Raw genomic sequence first — 17,749 nt, 5'->3', positions numbered from 1 at the left:
GAGGAAACTTCCTTGGTAAACCCCAGAAGGTCTTGTTAAAGCTGGTGACTCCTGGAAGGGTGCTTGGTCCCCAAGGACCACTTCTTGCTTTGGCAAAGTGAGCAGCATCACTTGTGATGGAAATAGCTGTGAGTGCTTGTGTTGTGAAAGCCTGGATCTCGGGCCTGCTGGAGGGCTTTCTGTGCCCATGCATGCTTGGTCCTACTCTCTCTTTAAAGACACATCCCTGTCTTCATGACATGTGCAGATCATGTGGTTCTTGCTAATGGGGTGCTTTGTCCCTTCCTGCCTTTGACCCCTAATAAAGGGAGCTGGGGAAGGTCATTGTATTTCTCCTCACCTTTGGACCTCCTCAAGGACACCTCGTAATTTAAATTTCTTGTCATTATTTGCCTTGGGATGGATTTGCTTGTGTCTCTTAAGCTGTGAGGCAAGTTGTAGTCCACTCCATCCATCCTCCATGTCTGACTGGCTTTCATAAATGTGTTTTTCCTACCATTATGGATTTGGGATGGGAGAATAAGCATGGGAATGGGGTCACCTGACTCAACATCTAAAATTTATTATTTAGTTATGAGATAGACAGGTCCCTTCTAGAAGGGATGAGAATAAGAGGATGTTTTATCACATCCTAGGACAGCTGGTGAGGGTGGATGTGGTCCAGAGCAGGTCTGAACATCAGAAGGACTTGTACCATGCACCCTCTCTCCACGGTATATGCATCCCAGAATAGCTTTCTGTGGATTAAACTAATTCCAGTCAGGATGTGAAGGCCTCCTGGAGGTCAAACTAGATCAGCTGCCCCCCTCAAACCTTTTTTCAGTTTGTTTTAATCTAAGAGACAGGACAAGAGGAAACGGCCTCAAGCTGCCCCAGGGCAGGTTTAGATGGCGCTGAGGAACAATTCCTGCCCCAAAGGGTGCTCAGGCATTGGAACAGGCTGCCCAGGGCAGGGCTGTAGTCATCATCCCTGCAAGTGTTCACACACTGTGTAGATGTGTCCCTCATTGCCATGGGTTAGGGATGGCCTTAACAGGGCTGGGCAGTGGTTGGACTGGATGAGCTTGAAGGGCTTTTCCAACCTGGTTGATTCAATGAGTCTAAAAGGAGCCCAGTTCATGCAGCCTGACCCCAGCCTCTGATGGGGATGGAAAAACAGGGAGGGGAGAGCGCTCTGTGTGTGTGTCTGTCTTCAGACTTGAACTCTTGAAACTGCTCTCTTTATCTGTACAAATACTAGAGATACAGAAACACACCTTCACTGAGCACAGGTGGAGACACAAAACTCTGATTTAATGACTTAACTTTTATTTATCTAAATTTGAAGAAAATGAAACTACTTCAGATCTCCTAATCCCTCTTCCCAGCAGTCTTGAAAGAGTTGTTTGAGTTTTCAGTTGGACTAAAACTTCATAAGGGAAAAAAAAAGAAGATAATTTAAGAAGTAAGAAACCACTCTTTTTTGCATGTTTCCCTCTAAGTGTTGGTGGAAAATACCAGTTAAGTTGCAGGGAAGGAGACAGATGCAGTGAAATGCCCCAGGTCAGGTTTGTTTTTTGTCATATAGAAATGTTGTGCCATTTCCTCTGTCCTGAAGGGCCCAGGACATTGCCATGCACTTGACATGTACATCATGCAACCTTCAGAACAGTTGGGTCATTCTGGTGCAACATCTGAAAGCTCAGAGGCAGACTCAGGGGCATCTCCACCATGTTAATAATCAATGTTCAGGCAACTGAAGTCAGTCCCAGATGCCTTTATGCTTCCTGACACGGTTCATCCAATCTGACCCGCTGTACCCATGCTCATATGAATGTTTCACTGGGATAATGGTCTAGGACTATGGAATTGTGTCTGGGTGGTGCAGACATCATCGTGAAGAAATAACTTGGACAGCTCAGGCACAGACACAAGTTACTTCATGACTTTGGTTGACCAAACCACTGGTAAATGCTCCATCCCTGGTAGGATTCAAGGGCAGGTTGGACACAGGGGCTTGGAGCAAGCTGCTCTAGTGGAAGGTGTCCCTGCCTGTGGCAGGGGTTGGAGCTGGAGGAGCTTTAAGCTCCCTTCCAATCCCAAACAATCCATGCTTCTAGGATTTCAGGGACAGACAAAGGATTCCTGCAAGAATTAATGGTGTCACATTCTTTGTGACTTGATGCCATCAGCAAGTTCTCCATGTGCTTTTTCTTGCAGATGAGGATAAATCTCGGATTTCCTATTATGAATTTGCAGCATGGGAAATTCCAGTTAGAAACAAAGGGAAGGGGGAAAATCCCACTGTAAGAGCAGTCAAACACTGAAATAGGCGCCAGGGTGGGTGTGAAACCTCTGCCCCTGCTTGTCCCCAAGGCTCAACAGGACAACAGCAGTCATCTGGGTTAAATAATAACCAGGGAATTATCAGGAAGCTTTGGGAACAAAGCAGGATTCAGCTGATTGACCCTGGGTGCCTGTGAGTTGTGTGTTGTTAAGGAATCAGCAAACCACTTTGATCCTGGCTTGATTCAATCCAGCCGTGGAGCTTCTCCCTCCAACCCAGGTTATTGCATATGTGTAGGATAGCCCTAAGGCTCAGCCATGGCTCCAGGTTTCCCCATAGTCCTGGCTACAGCTCTATGGGCTGAGGCAAACAACTGGAATATTTTGTGGTGGTTTATGTATGCAATGTGTGCCCATCAGCCAGCAGGTCTCTGTGCAGGAAAGCAGCAAGAGAGAAATCAGGGCAGGCAATGCCATTGCTCCAGGCTGCCATGGACTGCCATGCATCAGGTCTGAAGGCTGCTGAACAACCCCACAGCTCCTGTGCTCTGCTGTGGTCTGGCTGCCGTGGAGACCATGGCTTTTATTGCTGTATGCAGGGAGTTGGAAAGCAAAGGTGTGGATCAGGGGATAGGGGTTCCTTGATAGCATCTGCCCTTTGGCTGGGATTCATCACTACCACGTCTTAAAACTCTTTCAAAGCGCCTTCAGTCATAATAGGGGTCACACAGGTACCATATTTAAGTTAAAATCTTCGCTGTCAGAAATGAAATGAGGGGAATGGTGCTGGAAATCATTGAATGAGATTTGGGAATCAACACCTAAAAATACTTCCTGCACAATGTGCCAGTTATTTGCTGTCATCTCCATTTATCTTGCTAAAGGAGTTGGCGTCTTTTTTTTATGGCCCTCAGTGATTTCACAACATGCCTAGAAATTGAGTTTGATTTAGTGGAACAGTAGAATTCACTCTCTCTTTATTCTGATTTTCCCAGCAAAAGGAGAGCGACAAATGACACAGCCAATACCTTGAGTCAGGGCAATTGTAAAAGCTTTTGCAATGTTTTTTTTAATATATTCAGGTGGTGCTATCAAATCTCACAGTACATCATGTAAGTACTGCTGCAGAAGACTCCCGACAAGTTGTCCATCTAAGGTACTTCACAAACAGCTGAGCATCTCCCCCACATCTCCATTCTATCTGGCCCAATATTTAGAGCATTCAAGATCATTTTATTTTCAAGAGTCTCCTCAACGCCAGCTTCACCTCTTTATTCCTCAGGCTGTAGATCAAGGGGTTCAGCATGAAAGGCACCATGGTGTAGAGCACCACAGCCCATTTATCTTCTTCTCTTGAGCTGTTTGAGATGGGGCTTAAATATGTGAAGAAGGATGCCCCATAGAAGATGCTGACAGTGGTGAGGTGGGAGGTGCAGGTGGAGAAGGCTTTGCGCTTGCCCTCAGCTGAATTGATGCTCAGGATGGTGGCGATGATGGCCACATAGGAGAGCAGGACAACCAGGCTGCTGGACACACCAAAGAGAGATGCTGCAGTGGTCAGGATGATGTGGCTGAGGGTGGTGTCAGAGGTGGAGAGCGAGATGAGAGCAGAAATGTCACAGAAGAAGAGGTCGATGACGGTGGAGCTGCAGAAGGACAGGGTGGACATGCTGATGGTCTGTCCCACACCATTGGTCAGCCCCACGAGGTACGAGCCAGTCACCAGCTGGAAACAGCACTTTGGGGACATGACAAGGGGGTACAGCAGGGGATGGCAAATGGCCACGTAACGGTCATAGGCCATCGAAGCCAACAGGAAGTATTCAGTCATCCCAAAGAAGTCAAAGAGGAAGACCTGAGCCATGCACCCACCATAAGCAATGCTCTTCTTCTCTGACATCAAGTCAACCAACATCTTGGGGCTGATGATGGTGGAAGAACAGAGGTCTACAAAGGCCAGGTTGCCCAGGAAATAATACATGGGGGAGTGGAGGCGGGGGCTGGCCCTGATTAAGATGATGATGCCCAGGTTGCCCATGATGGTGACAAGGTAGGTGAGCAGGAAGAGCAGGAACAAGTAGACCTGAGTCACCGGGTCCTCTGTGAACCCCGCCAGGCTGAACTGGGTCACTTGGGTGCAGTTGCTTTGTGCCATGGGCTGGATGGTGCTTTGTGGGTGAGCTCCTGGCTGGAGGTTTCTTCTCCAAGAGGCAGGGATGTCCCAGGTGGAAAAGCCTCTGTGTGGTGGGAGCTGCTCAGAGACAGTCCTGCAGGATGGAAAGGGAGAGTTCAGGCACAGCTCAATGAGGAACAGGTTGGTGAAAGTCCTGTGCCAGCACAGGTAGAACAAAGGGGTGCTCAAGCAGTTAAACACCATGGCACAACGCGGTGCCTGCTCCTCTGGCTCGCCTTGAGATGTTGAGCAATGACCTCTGTGGAAAGCAGTGGGGAGGTCGCACACCCGAGTAGCTTTACCTTAGTGCTGCACTTCATCACCTTTGTTAGTGCTGAGCCTGGGGCTTGGAGACCATCCGGCTCAACCTGGAACACAGAGAAACACGGTGCTTTCACAGTGCAGAACTGATCCCTCTTCTTGTGGGCATTTCCCAACCACCCGCTTCTTCCCTTTCTGCTGGGACTTCTTAACTGGAACAAATTCCTGACGGATGGAAAGTGCAGGTTGGATGGGGCTTGGAGCAGCCTGCTCTAGTGGGAGGTGCCCCTGCTCGTGGCACGGGTTTGGAGCTGGAAGAGCTTTGCAGTCTCTCCCAGCACCATATGCAAACACACACAGGCTCACAGGCTTTTATAGTGATTTCCTCTTTCTCCTGACACACTCTTTCATCTCTAAATGCTTTTCCTGGGTCTTTAGCCTGTTCATGGGGTCTTCAATAGACATATGCAACCCCCAGTGTTCAGTAACCTCTTCTTGATCATCTGTTTTGGGGGAATATATACAATCTTTGGACCTCATCTCAGCAATGGGGAGCACCCTGAATGTCCTGTACAGGAAAGCTTCTGGTGCTCACCCAGGAAACCTTTTTTGCTCAGAGGTGAGGAAGCCTCCTGAGGGTGCTCTCCACCAGGGTGATCTCCAAACCTGCCTTCTCAGCAGCAGCATGGGGAGCACACAGCACAAGCAGCTCCCTGGGAAGCCCAGAGCATCATCAAGAAGCCCAGGACCCTGAAGTAGGGCAGGACATGAAGACAGGAGCTGCTGCTTGTTGGCAAGAGAGAAGCACAGGAGAAAGATGGGCTGGAAGATGCTGCCCCTCACTTACATCTCAGCTCTGTCTCTGCTGCCCTCCTGATGCTCTCGGAGATGGATGTGAAGATGAACGTGCCTGGAGCTGTGCAGGGAGCCTGGGAATGAACCAGCATCAGCAAACCCCCTTCCTATTTCAAGTGATGTGGGGATGTGGGACTGTGAATCTCTTTGGGCCCCAGGAGGTGACAAAGCCCAAAGCAGGTCATTATTTCTTCTCTGTGCTGATTAGTTTGGAGGAGGAGAAGTGTACCCAGAGGAGATGACCTCAGCTTGAGCAAGCAACAGGGCTTTGGGCTCTCTTAGAGCAAAGCACAGAACAATCCCACCTTTGACATCCACTTTTGGAGCATTTCTGAGGCAGTTACAGCTTCACAAGGGCCATGGTTGACATTATCATGGCAGGGAAGTGACAGGGACCTCACCAATAGGAGCTGGTACCAGGGTCCATCAGCAATGTCAGGCACCATGTACAATGAACCAGGTTTCCACCCATCTTCAATTCCTTGTACTCAAACCATAGCTCACAAGTTTGGCTGCAAAGAGCCAACAGAAGATCGTGGTGATCTTGCTAACGGTGAGGTAAATGCTGTCCTCTGCTTCTTGTCCAAGCAAACATCAATGCTCACATCACCCAAGGCACTCAGGTTGGCCAGGCTTAACTTACCCTTGGTACATCCATACTGGTTACTCATGGTCACCCTCCTGTCCTCTCTCTGTCTGGAGATGGCTTTCTGGGGAATTTGTTTCTTAACAACTCTGGGGACCAAGGCAGCCCCAGTCCTTGTGCTCTCCTTGATGGTGTTGTTAACCTTTCTCCACCCATTGTGCTGGAAACTGAAGGCAGAAAGGAGAGCTTGAGGGAGAGGTGCCCGATAGTGGAAGAAAGGAGATGGGAAAGATCAGATGGAGAGTGTGATAGAAGGACTGTAATGGGCAGCAAGAGGGGGAAGGGCTCCAGGGAGACTTTACTGTGGGCCGTTCTTTACTTTAATAGGGGAGTGCAAGAAAGCTGAAGGGGAGCTTTGGACAAGGGCCTGTAGGGACAGGCCAAGGGGAATGGCTTGAACCTGCAGAGGGGAGACTGAGATGAGCTCTTAGGCAGAAGCTCTTCCCTGGGAGGGTGCTGAGGCGCTGGCACAGGGTGCCCAGAGAAGCTGTGGCTGCCCCATCCCTGGCAGTGCTCAAGGCCAGGTTGGACACAGGGGCTTGGAGCAAGCTGCTCCAGTGGAAGGGGTCCCTGCCTCCGGCACAGGTTGGAGCCGGATGAGTTTTAAGGTTCTTTCTGACCCAAACCAGTCGGGGATTCTATGAAACAAACTAATACAGGGACATCTCCAACTCCATAAACTAGAATTTCTTGAAGTAAGTGGACAAGGAAGTGTTTCACAAATCTATACACCAGGACCACAGTATGGTGGGTAATACGTGTCACAACACTTGGACCTACTGGACAGTTACCAGTGAAAAGAATTTTGTTTAGGTACTACTGCAGTTCTCCTGTTGATTTGAATTCAGGTGCTTGCTGTTTCCTTGCTCTTCTCACCACTGCTCATAGGAAAATGAAAGAAAAACCCCTGTGAAATGATAAAAACTTGGTGTGGGGACAATTACTGTCTTAGTCAAGTCAGCAAAGGCAAAATCAACATTTGGGGTGGGTTTTACAGGAAGATGTTAACAAGGGGCAACTGTGAGAGTAGAAATGGTTGCAGGAGCTGTCTTTGCATTGCTGAAATCCTGTTTAAGTAGCATTAGGAAAGGCAGTTGAGAATGTTATGAGAATAATCAGGGATGAATCATGTAGACATTCACTTGTCACCCACTCCCTCCCCTCAATGTGGGAGAAGGGGGAAGGCATCTCCTTAAAGCCACATAGGTACTGCCATTGTTAATGGGCTTTATTAGTGCACCTGGGCATGAAGAGATTGATGCTTCAGGTGGATTTTGCTTGCTGTCAAGCAAAGGGTGTGAAATCACCTCTGAAAGGCATTGTGGTGCTTGGGCATCTGAGAGACATGGTGTGGGTGAGCCATGCCTGAGCACAGCTGCATTGCAGCAGTGATGAGCAGCTCATAGGATGCTTCTGACATACTTGTGGACTATGCAAAGAATTTAGTCTGACCTTGGCAAGAGAATGAGAATGGATTTTAGAGACATTTCAGATCTTGAAAGGGTCCCCAAATGGGACATGAAGCACAAGTGACTCCATCTCTGGGTTTGCTGCAGTCCCTCTGTGCACACTTGAGAGCCCAGTTTTCCATCCCCACTTGTGTTATCCACATGCAGTGCCTGGATGTCCAACAGCTGAGCTGGTGCCTCTGGGCTTCCACTGTATTCAAGGGCGAGAAATGGGCATTTTTAGGCAGGGATGAATTGTCCCAGGCTGAACTAATAGGCCTTTATCCCCCTGACCAGTCTCAGCTGTGGCTTCATCCCACCCTCTGCCCATTTGTCCCCCATCTCTATTTAAGTTCAGCCAGGGAGCTTGTGCTTTATTAGAGCAGTTCTGGTTTCCAGTTTAGTAGGTGTACGGCACATCTAAGGAATCCTTTGATGGTGACCTAGGCTTCATTGTGGATCTGTTTAGCTTGTTGGAACTTGTCCCCAATCTCTGTTCCTGCCCTGCTTCTCTTGCTCAGGTACTGTGGGATGGTCCCTACACACTGTGATGTTCTCCTTTGTCTCTGTTGAAAGATACTAAGGAAACAAAGCCCTGTGGCAGTCCTCAGGCTCCTGCAGAGTAGAACCCATCACCTTCTGCATGCAACAGCCCAGCCAGTGCCCACTGTCATGGCATTCCCTCTCCATCTAGACCACATCCCTGCATGGGTAAAAAAGGAGTTACTCAGTGACAGAAATGGAGTAGTAAGGGGAACTTTATTTCCTGGTATTTTATTCTGGTCATTAGTTAATTCTGTTTTACCAAGTATAATATTGGGCTTCTATGGCAGGACCTCTGTTATTTACCTGATATGGGAATTTTGTGTCTACAGCCAGGGCATTCTGAATTTTGTAGATCCCTTCTCTGCAAAGATTGAAGCAGAATCATGCAATGATGCTTTTGTCATCAAATGTATTTTCAGAACCCCAAGCCTGTTTCTTGTTGCTGGCATTGACAGCTGTTCTTCCCCTGTACGTTCGACTGAGGTTCCTCTTGGGAGTTCCCTGAGTTGGATCCACCGCACGCAAGACTATAGCAATCCAGACCTCCCTTAGCAATGTAGCACCAAGTCTAGGTAAACCTTTATGTATTGCAGCTGTCTCTGCTTTGGAATCTTTCTTAAACCAAAGAGGGGATAAGAACACCAGAGTGGGGTAATTCATCAAGCAGGGATGAGCCCTCCACATGACACTTCTCATCCACGCTCCCTTTCCCATTAAAGCTTGGAGCAGATGATCTCTTGAGGTGAAACTTGGGTTTTCTGTGGCTCTATGATTCTATTTGTATATATTCTACATGTCTCAGCTACAATATGCAAGAAAGAAGCAAAGAACCAAGGTGTGGTGAAGGTTTTCAAGAAGCTCTCTGATATCAAAGTCTCTGTCCTGCCAAGCTCATCAGCAAGTAAGTAGATCGATTCTGGCTCCCTCACTGACCACAGATAGAAGCCACTCTTCCACACACCTCTCTCTGCTGTTTTCCAGAGCACACAAAAGACACTGTCCATGACCCACGTGCTTCCCAAATAGAAGTTAATTCTCCCTCACAAGAGGTAAAGGAAAACATTTTCCCACACCAGTGTTTTTTTGCTTCTTTCTGACCCAGGCAGCTCTCAGTTACCATTGATTCTGGGTTCAGGATTGTCTTTCAGTAATGGAAACTTGCCTCATGCTGTATTTATAAGTGCAAGCCACCACTTGGTGTTTCCTGGTGTGCTTTAGTGTGAGCTGGGCATGGACATGGGATGTGGGTGCTTATCTCCAGCTGGAATTCCATTTATCTCACCATTTAAGTAAAGGACACTTTAAAAGAGTGTAAAACACGACTTAAAATGAATAGGAGGACCACTTGATATGCCCAGTTTGTCCTTAACACTGGGTAGTCTCAGCACAGTTCATCAATCTGCTTTAGGAGTTCTATTTTCTACTTTTCCTTAACTGAAGTGAAATCTAGTCTGAAGCTGAAGCCTGGGGAGGGATTCCCCTTGATATTCAAAGGGGCAGCTTGAGATCTTCATTCCCACCAGCTTCTTCTCTTTGAAAGGCACAAACAAATGCAATAAATCTTTTAAAACCTTTTCTGTGACTCTTTTTCAACAAGCAAATGTAAAACTACACTGCCTCTTCCCTCCCACAACAGCAGCTTTAATAAAGAGCTCACAGGTAAGAGGGAGGAGTTTTATTGGAGCTGAGGGACAAGGTCAAGAATCTGGCAAGAAAAATAGATATTTATCACTGAGAAAGGTTGTAATGGGATAAAGCTGATTGGTGTTTCCTGGGAGGAAAAGAGGCCTGGGATAATTGAGGGTAAACTCTTCCCCCAGGCTGGTGACTGCAAAGTGAAATGAAGTTTGAGGTTCCTCTCCTCTTGGTTTCCTTCCAAGGAAGATGTGATTTGGGGTGTGTATTTCTCATTCAATACTGTCATTGACTCATGTGCAGGAGTTGTGGATGAACCTATATAAAATGATGAGTATTAGTGGAAAATCCCTTTTTTTTCATGCTCCAAAGGCTTTCTCACTTTAGATGAACTGTGTGTCCTAGATGATACAACTCTTTTATGTTGCCATCTGCTGAGCAATCTCCTCCCACAGTTGACCAGAGCCGCCTTCACCTCCCTGTTCCTCAGGCTATAAATGAATGGGTTGAGCATGGGGGTGAGCAAAGCGTAGAAGATGGAGGCCACCTTATCCAGGCTCCTGTGGCTTGATGGAGGTTGTAGGTACATGAAGAATGCTGTCCCAAAGTACATGGAAACAGCCATTAAATGGGAGGTGCAGGTACGAAAGGCTCTGGCCCTGCTCTCTGCTGAGCACGTCCTCAGCACAGTGCGGATGATAGAGATGTAGGAGAGCAAAATGACCACGCTCGTGCCCACCACATTGATAGTGAGAAAGGCAAAGATGACCATCTCACTGCTGTAGTTATTAGGGCAGAGGAGTTTAAGCACAGGTACGATGTCGCAGAAGAAGTGGTCAATGTGTTTGGGTCCACAGAAGGAACCTCCAAACAGGCACCATGTGCAGATGGTGGCACTGAGGAAGGCGAATAGGTAGCTTGATGCTACCAGCTGCCAGCAGACACGTCTGGAGATGATGGTCACGTAAAGCAGGGGATGGCAGATGGCAACGTGCCGGTCGTAGGCCATCATGGCCAGGAGGTGACACTCGGCACTGCCAAAGAAAATAAAAGTGAGGAATTGCATCATGCAGCCAGTGAAAGAAATGGTTCTGTCCTCTGATAACAGGTCTGCCAGCATCCTGGGGGAGATGACTGTGGAACAGCAGATGTCAGTGAAGGCAAAGTGGGAGAGGAAGAAGTACATGGGGGTGTGGAGGCTGGGAGACACCTGCACCAATGTGATAATGCCAACGTTCCCCACCAAAGTGACAATGTAAATCACTAGAAACAAGACAAAAAGAGGGGTCTGCAGACATGGGCTGTCTGTAATTCCCAACAGGATAAATTCAGTCTGCGTGTGATTTCCTGCCATGACCAGGTGTTCCCTGCTGAGGCAAAAGGAAAAGAAACATCAAACTGATCAAAAATGGACATTCGGATTTGGACCATATCTAACTCCAATCAGTGACCATTTTAACTGCCATAGAATAACTGCAAATAGAATTTTCCAATGTATTTTCTAACCAAAATTATATCCATTTTATGTTTTTCAGGTAAAAAGAAAAGAACAGGGAGCTTCTTGAAGCAAAAAAGGGCATTTTTGTTTTTCTGTGCTGGAATAGTTAAAACTCTGGAGTTACTCAAGCACACGTGTTTTCAGGTTTGAGCAAAGATTCAGATCTGTATTCACCTTCAATTTGAATGCATAGGATTGCATGTAATCGTGGAACAAGAGAAATTCTCAGTCGCAGTGAAAGCCCAGCTTCCACATGCATGAACTCCAGACATTTTCCCTTGGCTTTTATCATTCCAGTCACCAAATCACATTTACTAAACTATTTGAGATCATTTACATTAAATAACACGGACATTGGTAAATTCATGAATTATTCCCTTCTGAGTTACAACAGGCATTAAGTTTCTTGCTTTAAAAAGGTATTTAGCTTCTAACAGGCTGATTCCAAAGGCTCATTTGTTAGTGATTATGTTCTGCTGACAATCTGAACTGTTACATTTCTGTATAACAGAATAAGAGTCATCCTCATTTAATTCTTGAATAAATCAGTGCATCTTGCTTTAGCTGCCTATGTAAAAGAAACACAACCTGCATCAACCTTACTCCCTCTTATAAAGAAAACACACACTGGTAAGGCTGTTTTCTGACACACCTTTACCAAAGAAGACCCTAGAACATGCAGACACAAGCCCACTGCCTCAATGCAGGTGAGGCTCTGCTTTGTGTTGGTGTTACCTCCTGTGCCTGTCCTCTGCCACCGACTGATAGGAGCCAAGGGTTTATCCCGAATGCAGCAGAGAACGTCTATGTGCCGGCATCATCTCTGTTAAGCACCTGATGTGAAGAGAGGTGAGCTCCTGCAGACTCCAAGAGCCCAGCTTGTGGTGCTGGGGCTGTAAATACAGTTGCATGTGCTCTGCTGGGAGGAAGCCTCCAGGGCTGCTCATGATTTACCACAGGAAAACAAAGAGAAGGAAAAGCAAAGGGTGTGAAATCACCTCTGAAAGGCATTGTGGTGCTTGGGCATCTGAGAGACATGGAGTGGGTGAGCCATGCCTGAGCACAGCTGCACAGCAGCAGTGATGAGCAGCTCATAGGATGCTTCCTACATACTTGTGGACCATGCAAATGTTTTGGTCTGACCATACTGACACAAGGAAAATGGGTTTGGAGACATTCCAGATCTTGCACACGGTCCTCAAATGGGACATGAAGTACAAGTGACTCCATCTCTGGAGCTGCTGATGTCCCTCTGTGGAGGGTGAACCCAGTTTTCCAGCCCCAGTGGGGTTACCCACATGTAGTGCCTGGATGTCCAACAGCTGAGCTGGTGCCTCAGGACTTCCACTGTATTCAAGGGTGAAAAACTGGCATTTTGAGGCAGGGAGGAATTGTCCCAGGATGAACTAATAGGCCTTTATCCCCCTGAGCAGCCTCAGCTGGGCCTCCATCCCCACCCTCTTCCTGTTGTTCCCCCATCTCTTTTTAAGCTCAGAACAGGCAGATTGAGCTTTACTAGAGGAGTTCTGGTTTCCAGTTTAGTAGGAGCTCAGCACACCTGTGCAATCTTTTGGTGGTCACCTAGGGTTTCTCATCTGTCTTCCTCGTGATTTTTTCACCTGATCCCGAAAAAGGGACTGACTCAACCTGACTTGGTTTGGTCTTGAATCTGCCTCCTCATCACCAGCTTTCCTGATGCTCTGGAGCTTTAGTTGAACTTGGCCCAGGTCTGTGTTCATGCCCTACTTTTCTTGCACAGGTACTGTGGGATGGTCCCTACACACTGTGGTGTTCTTCTTTAGCTCTGTTTATAGAGATTCAAGAGACAAACCCCTGTGGCAGTCCCCAGGCTCCTGCAGACCAGATCCCATCACCCTCTGCACCTGAGAGCCCAGCCAGTGCTCACTGCTCTGGCAGTCCCTCTCCATCCAGAACATGTCCCTATATGGGCAAGTTAGGAGAAAGCCTTCTCAATGAGGGTGGGAGAGTAATAAATTGATCCTTACATTCAAGTGTTGTTATCTTTTCCTTAGTGCCTTCTCCTTTACCAAGTATAACATTAGACTTTCATTCTTCAGCAGATTGCCAACACTTTGGTTCGGAAGTAGCTTTGGCACGATGTTCATCTGCTGGTTTTGTGACAGAGGACACCAGAGCGTCACTGACTCCAAGGACTCTGGTTTCCCCAGGCTCTTCCTTAGGTTTGGAACCATTTCTAAGTCTTGCTTTCTCCCTGTGACTGGTTTGTGCAACAAGACCACCGACAATCCGATTTATCTACACTCTTTTATTGCCTATAGTTTTTTCCCCCTCCATCTTGGTCTTTTCAGGTTTACACTTGACATTAGCACCTGGCTCCTTGCTAGCCCTGTCAGAAATAATTTTCAAAGCTTTCAGCATCCCCAGCTGATAGCTTCAAACCTGCATTATGTCCTCTTCTTATTTTCAGGGGCTTCTTCCTTTTCCTGTGATATAGATGAATTGCAATCATAGTAATTGATGAAGTAGATTATTTTAAGAAGAAAGATGCATTTCTCTCATTTATGTTAGGCCCTACTCTATGATTTCTGTCCCCTTTCTTACCTAAAGGATAAACCCAGATAAGTTATGTAAAGGTAAGATTTTCTTACTGATTTTTAGTTAGACAAGGTCAAGTTCTATGTATTTAAAAAGGCAGCCTTATATGCTCAGGTCTATATGAGCCACATTTGAATCATTTGGTATCAAAGGTCTCTGGTTGCCAAGCTCTTTAGAATTTAATTATATGGACTCTAGCTCATTCACTCACCAGAGATAGAATCCACTTTCCCCCTTAGCTAAGACAATATTTTCTATCTAGTTGCTGTTTGCCAGAGCAAACAAGAGACTGTTCACCATCCATAGACTTTACAAAAATTCTAATATTCTTCCTTCAGTCTGGTGACTACAAAGAGAAAGGAAGTTTGAGACCCAGTCTCCTCTTGGTTTTCTTCCAAGGAATATGTGATTTTGGGTACTAATTTCTCATAAAATGCTGTCATTGACTTTTGTGCAGGAACTGCGGAAGAACCTGCATCTAATCATCAGGATTATAGGAAATCCCCATTGTTTTAGTGCCCCATAGGTATTACCAATTGACAGGACTTGTGCATCTCCTGAACGATAGAACTTTCTTATGTTGCCAGTGGTTGAATCTCCCGCACTTCAGCGGAGCCCCCTTCGCCTCCTTGTTCCTCAGGCTGTAGATGAATGGGTTGAGCATTGGGGTGACCACGCTGTAAAAGATGGAGGTCAACTTATCCAAGCTCCTGTGGCTAGAAGAAGGTTGTAGGTACATGAAGAATCCTGTCCCAAAGAATATAGAAACAGCCCTCAAATGGGAGGCACAGGTGTTGAAGGCTCTGGCCCTGCTCTGTGCTCAGCATGTCCTCAGCACCGTGCAGAGGATAGAGATGTAGGAGAGCAAAATGACCACGTTTGCGCCAACTGAATTGATAGCGATGAAGGCAAAGATGAGCATCTCGCTGCTGTGGGTGTCGGAGCACACGAGCTTTAGCACAGGGGCAGTGTCACAGAAGAAGTGGTCGATACGGCTGGGACCGCAGAAGGATCCTCCAAACACACCATGAGTATATAATGGCACTGAGGAAGGCAAATAGGTAGGATGATGCTACCAGCTGCCAGCAGACACGGCTGGAGATGATGGTCACATAAAGCAGGGGCTGGCAGATAGCAACGTGCCAGTCATAGGCCATCATGGCCAGGAGGTGACACTCAATAGCTCTGTTGCACCTGATGTGAAGAGAGGGGAGCTCCTGCCAGACTCCAAGAGCCCAGCTTGTGGTGCTGGGGCTGTAAATACAGTTGCATGTGCTCTCCTGGGAGGAAGCCTCCAGGGCTGCTCGTGACTTACCAGAGGAAAGAGAAGGAAAATCAAAAGGTGTGAAATCACCTCTGAAAGGCATCGTGGTGCTTGGGCATCTGAGAGACATGGTGTAGATGAGCCATGCCTGAGCACAGCTGCACAGCAGCAGTGATGAGCAGCTCATAGGATGCTTCTGGTATATTTGTGGACCATGCAAAGGTTTTGGCAACAGAATGGGAATGGATTAAGAGACATTCCTGATCTCGCAGAGGGTCCCTAAATGCAACATGAAGCACAAGTGACTCCTTCTCTGGAGCTGCTGCTGTCCCTCTGTGCACACTTGTGTGCCCAGTTTTCCAGCCCCAGTAGGATTATCCACATGCAGTGCCTGGATGTCCAACACCTGAGCTGGTGCTTTAGGGCTTCCACTGTATTGAAGGGTGAGAAATGGGCATTTGAGGCAATGATGAATTGTCCCAGGGTGAGCTAATAGGCCTTTACCCCCCTGAGCAGCCTCAGCTGGGGCTCCAGCCTCACCCTCTGCCCATTTCCCCCCCATCTCTATTTAAGCTCAGCACAAGGTGGTTGCACTTTGTTTGAGGAGTTCTGGTTTCCAGTTTAGCAGGAGTTGTGCACATCTATGGAATCCATTGGTGGTGATCTGAGGTTGCTTGTGGACTTCCCTAGCAATTGCTGGACCTAAACCTGACCAGGGGATTGACTTGACCTGTGTTGGCTTGGTTTTGGATGTGCTTCATAGTCTCCAACTCGCTTGATGCTCTGGAATCTTGGCCGAGGTCTCTGTCCCTGCTCTCTTTCTCTTGCTCAGGTACCGTGGGATGTTCCCTGCACAAAGTGGTGTTCTCCTTCGGTTCTGTTTTGATAGACTGAGGAGACAAACCCCTGTGGCACTCCCCATGTTCCTGCAGAGTAGAATCCATTACCCTCTGCCCCCAACAGCCCAGCCACTGCTCACTGCTCTGGCAGCCCCTTTCTATCCAGACCATATCCCTGCATGGGCACAATAAGAGATAGTCTATTCAGTGAGGGAATTAGAGTGATCAGTTGAACTTTATACTCGAGTGTTATTCTCCGGTCATTAGTATCACCTCCATTTTCCAAATATAATTGTAGAATAATGTTTTTGAGTAGGTGGGTAACACTGTGGTTTGGTAATGGGTTTCCAGTCTTGGTAAAAGCTCATAAAGCTGTCCAGCTTGAGGGTTTCTGTAGTTACAAGGTGCCGAGATGTCATCACCAAGAGATGCTCTTTGTCAATAACCTCACAGCAATTTCTGATTTCAGTGTATTCTGGCTCCCAGAAGACAGCCCATCTCAGGGGTTGAGGAAGTAATAGCTCCAGATGCCTGACTTGTGAAGTCCCTAAGGCAACTTCCCAATTACATTTGAAGGGGGGAGAAAACAAAATTAGCATGGGGTGATGTGCCCAATGAGATTGCTGGCAGCTTATGTCAGCCATCTAAGCTGGAAAGCAATAAATAGTGAAGACAGGAGCCTCTGGGAGACACAGCCATACATGGAGAAGCAACACCATGTAGAACTAAACAGGGAAGGAAAGGAGACTCGGAGGATTTCATGGAATGGTGAAGCACAGCATCATAGAATCACAAATTTTCTTCTCTGAAGCTCTGATTTATAAAGCAAGCTACAAGGTAGAAAAATACTTTTTTCTATCAAGACAGAGATGCTTCTGTGCAATAGTCATGCAAACAGGCAAGGAAGATCTGCTTGGAGGCAATGCCAAAGGAATGTAGCAGTGATTGTCGCAGGAGCTTAAATTGCCTTTTCTCTTCGCAAACATCTCCTTGCTTAGTGGTAATGGTTATACTGGGACAAATATAAACATGTACAGAAGAAATGTCTAATATCTTATGTATTTACCCCCTCTCCTGACACAATCCTTTTTGGGGATGTATTTTATCCTATTTAAGAGATCAGCATAGACAATTTCAATAGGATATGCTCTATTTATTGTTGCCTTTCTAGTTCCCCTCAGCAATGATAAGGTGCAGGTTCTGTCTTTGAATGATTTCCTTGGAGAAAGGAACAAGAGGTAGGCACGATAATAGCTCAGCCTGAAAGAGGCTGGGTCTTCAACAGGAAACCAGAAGTGGCATCTCAGGTACTGTTTTGGGGGATGGTGGTGGAACTAGTTTTAAACTCCTCTCAAATGTCTGTGTTTGAGACACATGGTTATGTTATAAATCCTTTCTAAAAGGAAGTTTTACTTCCTGACCTTAATCTGGCAGGAAATCAGTTGCTGTTTGCTTAAAATGTAAGTTGAATGATAGAAATTAAAGGGAAAAGCACATTGTTAACAAGTCACCAGTGAAGCTGGAAGATACTGGAGAAGCAAAATGCATATGCCCTTCTCTCTCTTCTAGGTATTTTGTTTCTGGGCACTTAGACTAAGGAGCAACAAATTCAGACTCTGAGCTACCTGGGGTAATGAAAAGAGTCTCTGGGACATCTTCAACCTGAAAAGCAGCATGAAAGTTAATATTCCTTTACTCTGTACTATCACAACAGTCAACCTGAGCTGCTCTTCCCTTAACGT

The 17,749-nt window shown here is 46.8% G+C and overlaps 2 protein-coding genes and 1 pseudogene across 2 annotated transcripts; all 3 read right to left on the bottom strand.

The window, feature by feature from the left end:
• Nucleotides 1–3,493: 3,493 nt before the first annotated feature.
• On the bottom strand, nucleotides 3,494–4,420 carry LOC130604826 (olfactory receptor 1009-like). Its single transcript, XM_057419731.1, has one exon. It carries the CDS (start codon nucleotides 4,418–4,420, stop codon nucleotides 3,494–3,496), a length of 927 nt encoding a protein of 308 aa, XP_057275714.1.
• A 5,471-nt stretch (nucleotides 4,421–9,891) lies between these two features.
• Nucleotides 9,892–11,528, bottom strand: LOC130604830 (olfactory receptor 1020-like). The gene is made up of 3 exons (XM_057419735.1): nucleotides 11,502–11,528; nucleotides 10,283–11,162; nucleotides 9,892–9,899 (listed from the first exon to the last, which is right to left on the bottom strand). The coding sequence occupies exons 1-3, from the start codon at nucleotides 11,526–11,528 to the stop codon at nucleotides 9,892–9,894; spliced, it is 915 nt and encodes a 304-aa protein (XP_057275718.1).
• A 2,905-nt stretch (nucleotides 11,529–14,433) lies between these two features.
• Nucleotides 14,434–15,271, bottom strand: LOC130604834 (olfactory receptor 1038-like; annotated as a pseudogene).
• Nucleotides 15,272–17,749: the final 2,478 nt, after the last annotated feature.

The sequence above is a fragment of the Pezoporus wallicus genome, unplaced genomic scaffold (assembly GCF_028554395.1).
Source record: "Pezoporus wallicus isolate ANWC-B61680 ecotype Strahan unplaced genomic scaffold, APGP_CSIRO_Pwel_v1 contig_13419, whole genome shotgun sequence".
Classification (NCBI taxonomy): Eukaryota; Metazoa; Chordata; class Aves; order Psittaciformes; family Psittacidae; genus Pezoporus; species Pezoporus wallicus.
The sequence above is the reverse complement of the archived record's forward strand: the minus strand, read 5'-3'. Positions and strand labels throughout refer to the sequence as shown.

What these genes read in the sequence shown, in the direction of transcription:
- LOC130604830 (XM_057419735.1), bottom strand. Translation starts at nt 11,528, where the DNA reads ATGCAATCCTATGCATTCAAATTGAAG. An exon ending in CCTATGCATTCAAATTGAAG is followed by an intron (nt 11,163 to 11,501) that starts GTGAATACAGAT and finishes AATCACACGCAG; the next exon opens with ACTGAATTTATCCTGTTGGG.
- LOC130604826 (XM_057419731.1), bottom strand. Translation starts at nt 4,420, where the DNA reads ATGGCACAAAGCAACTGCACCCAAGTGACCCAGTTCAGCCTGGCGGGG.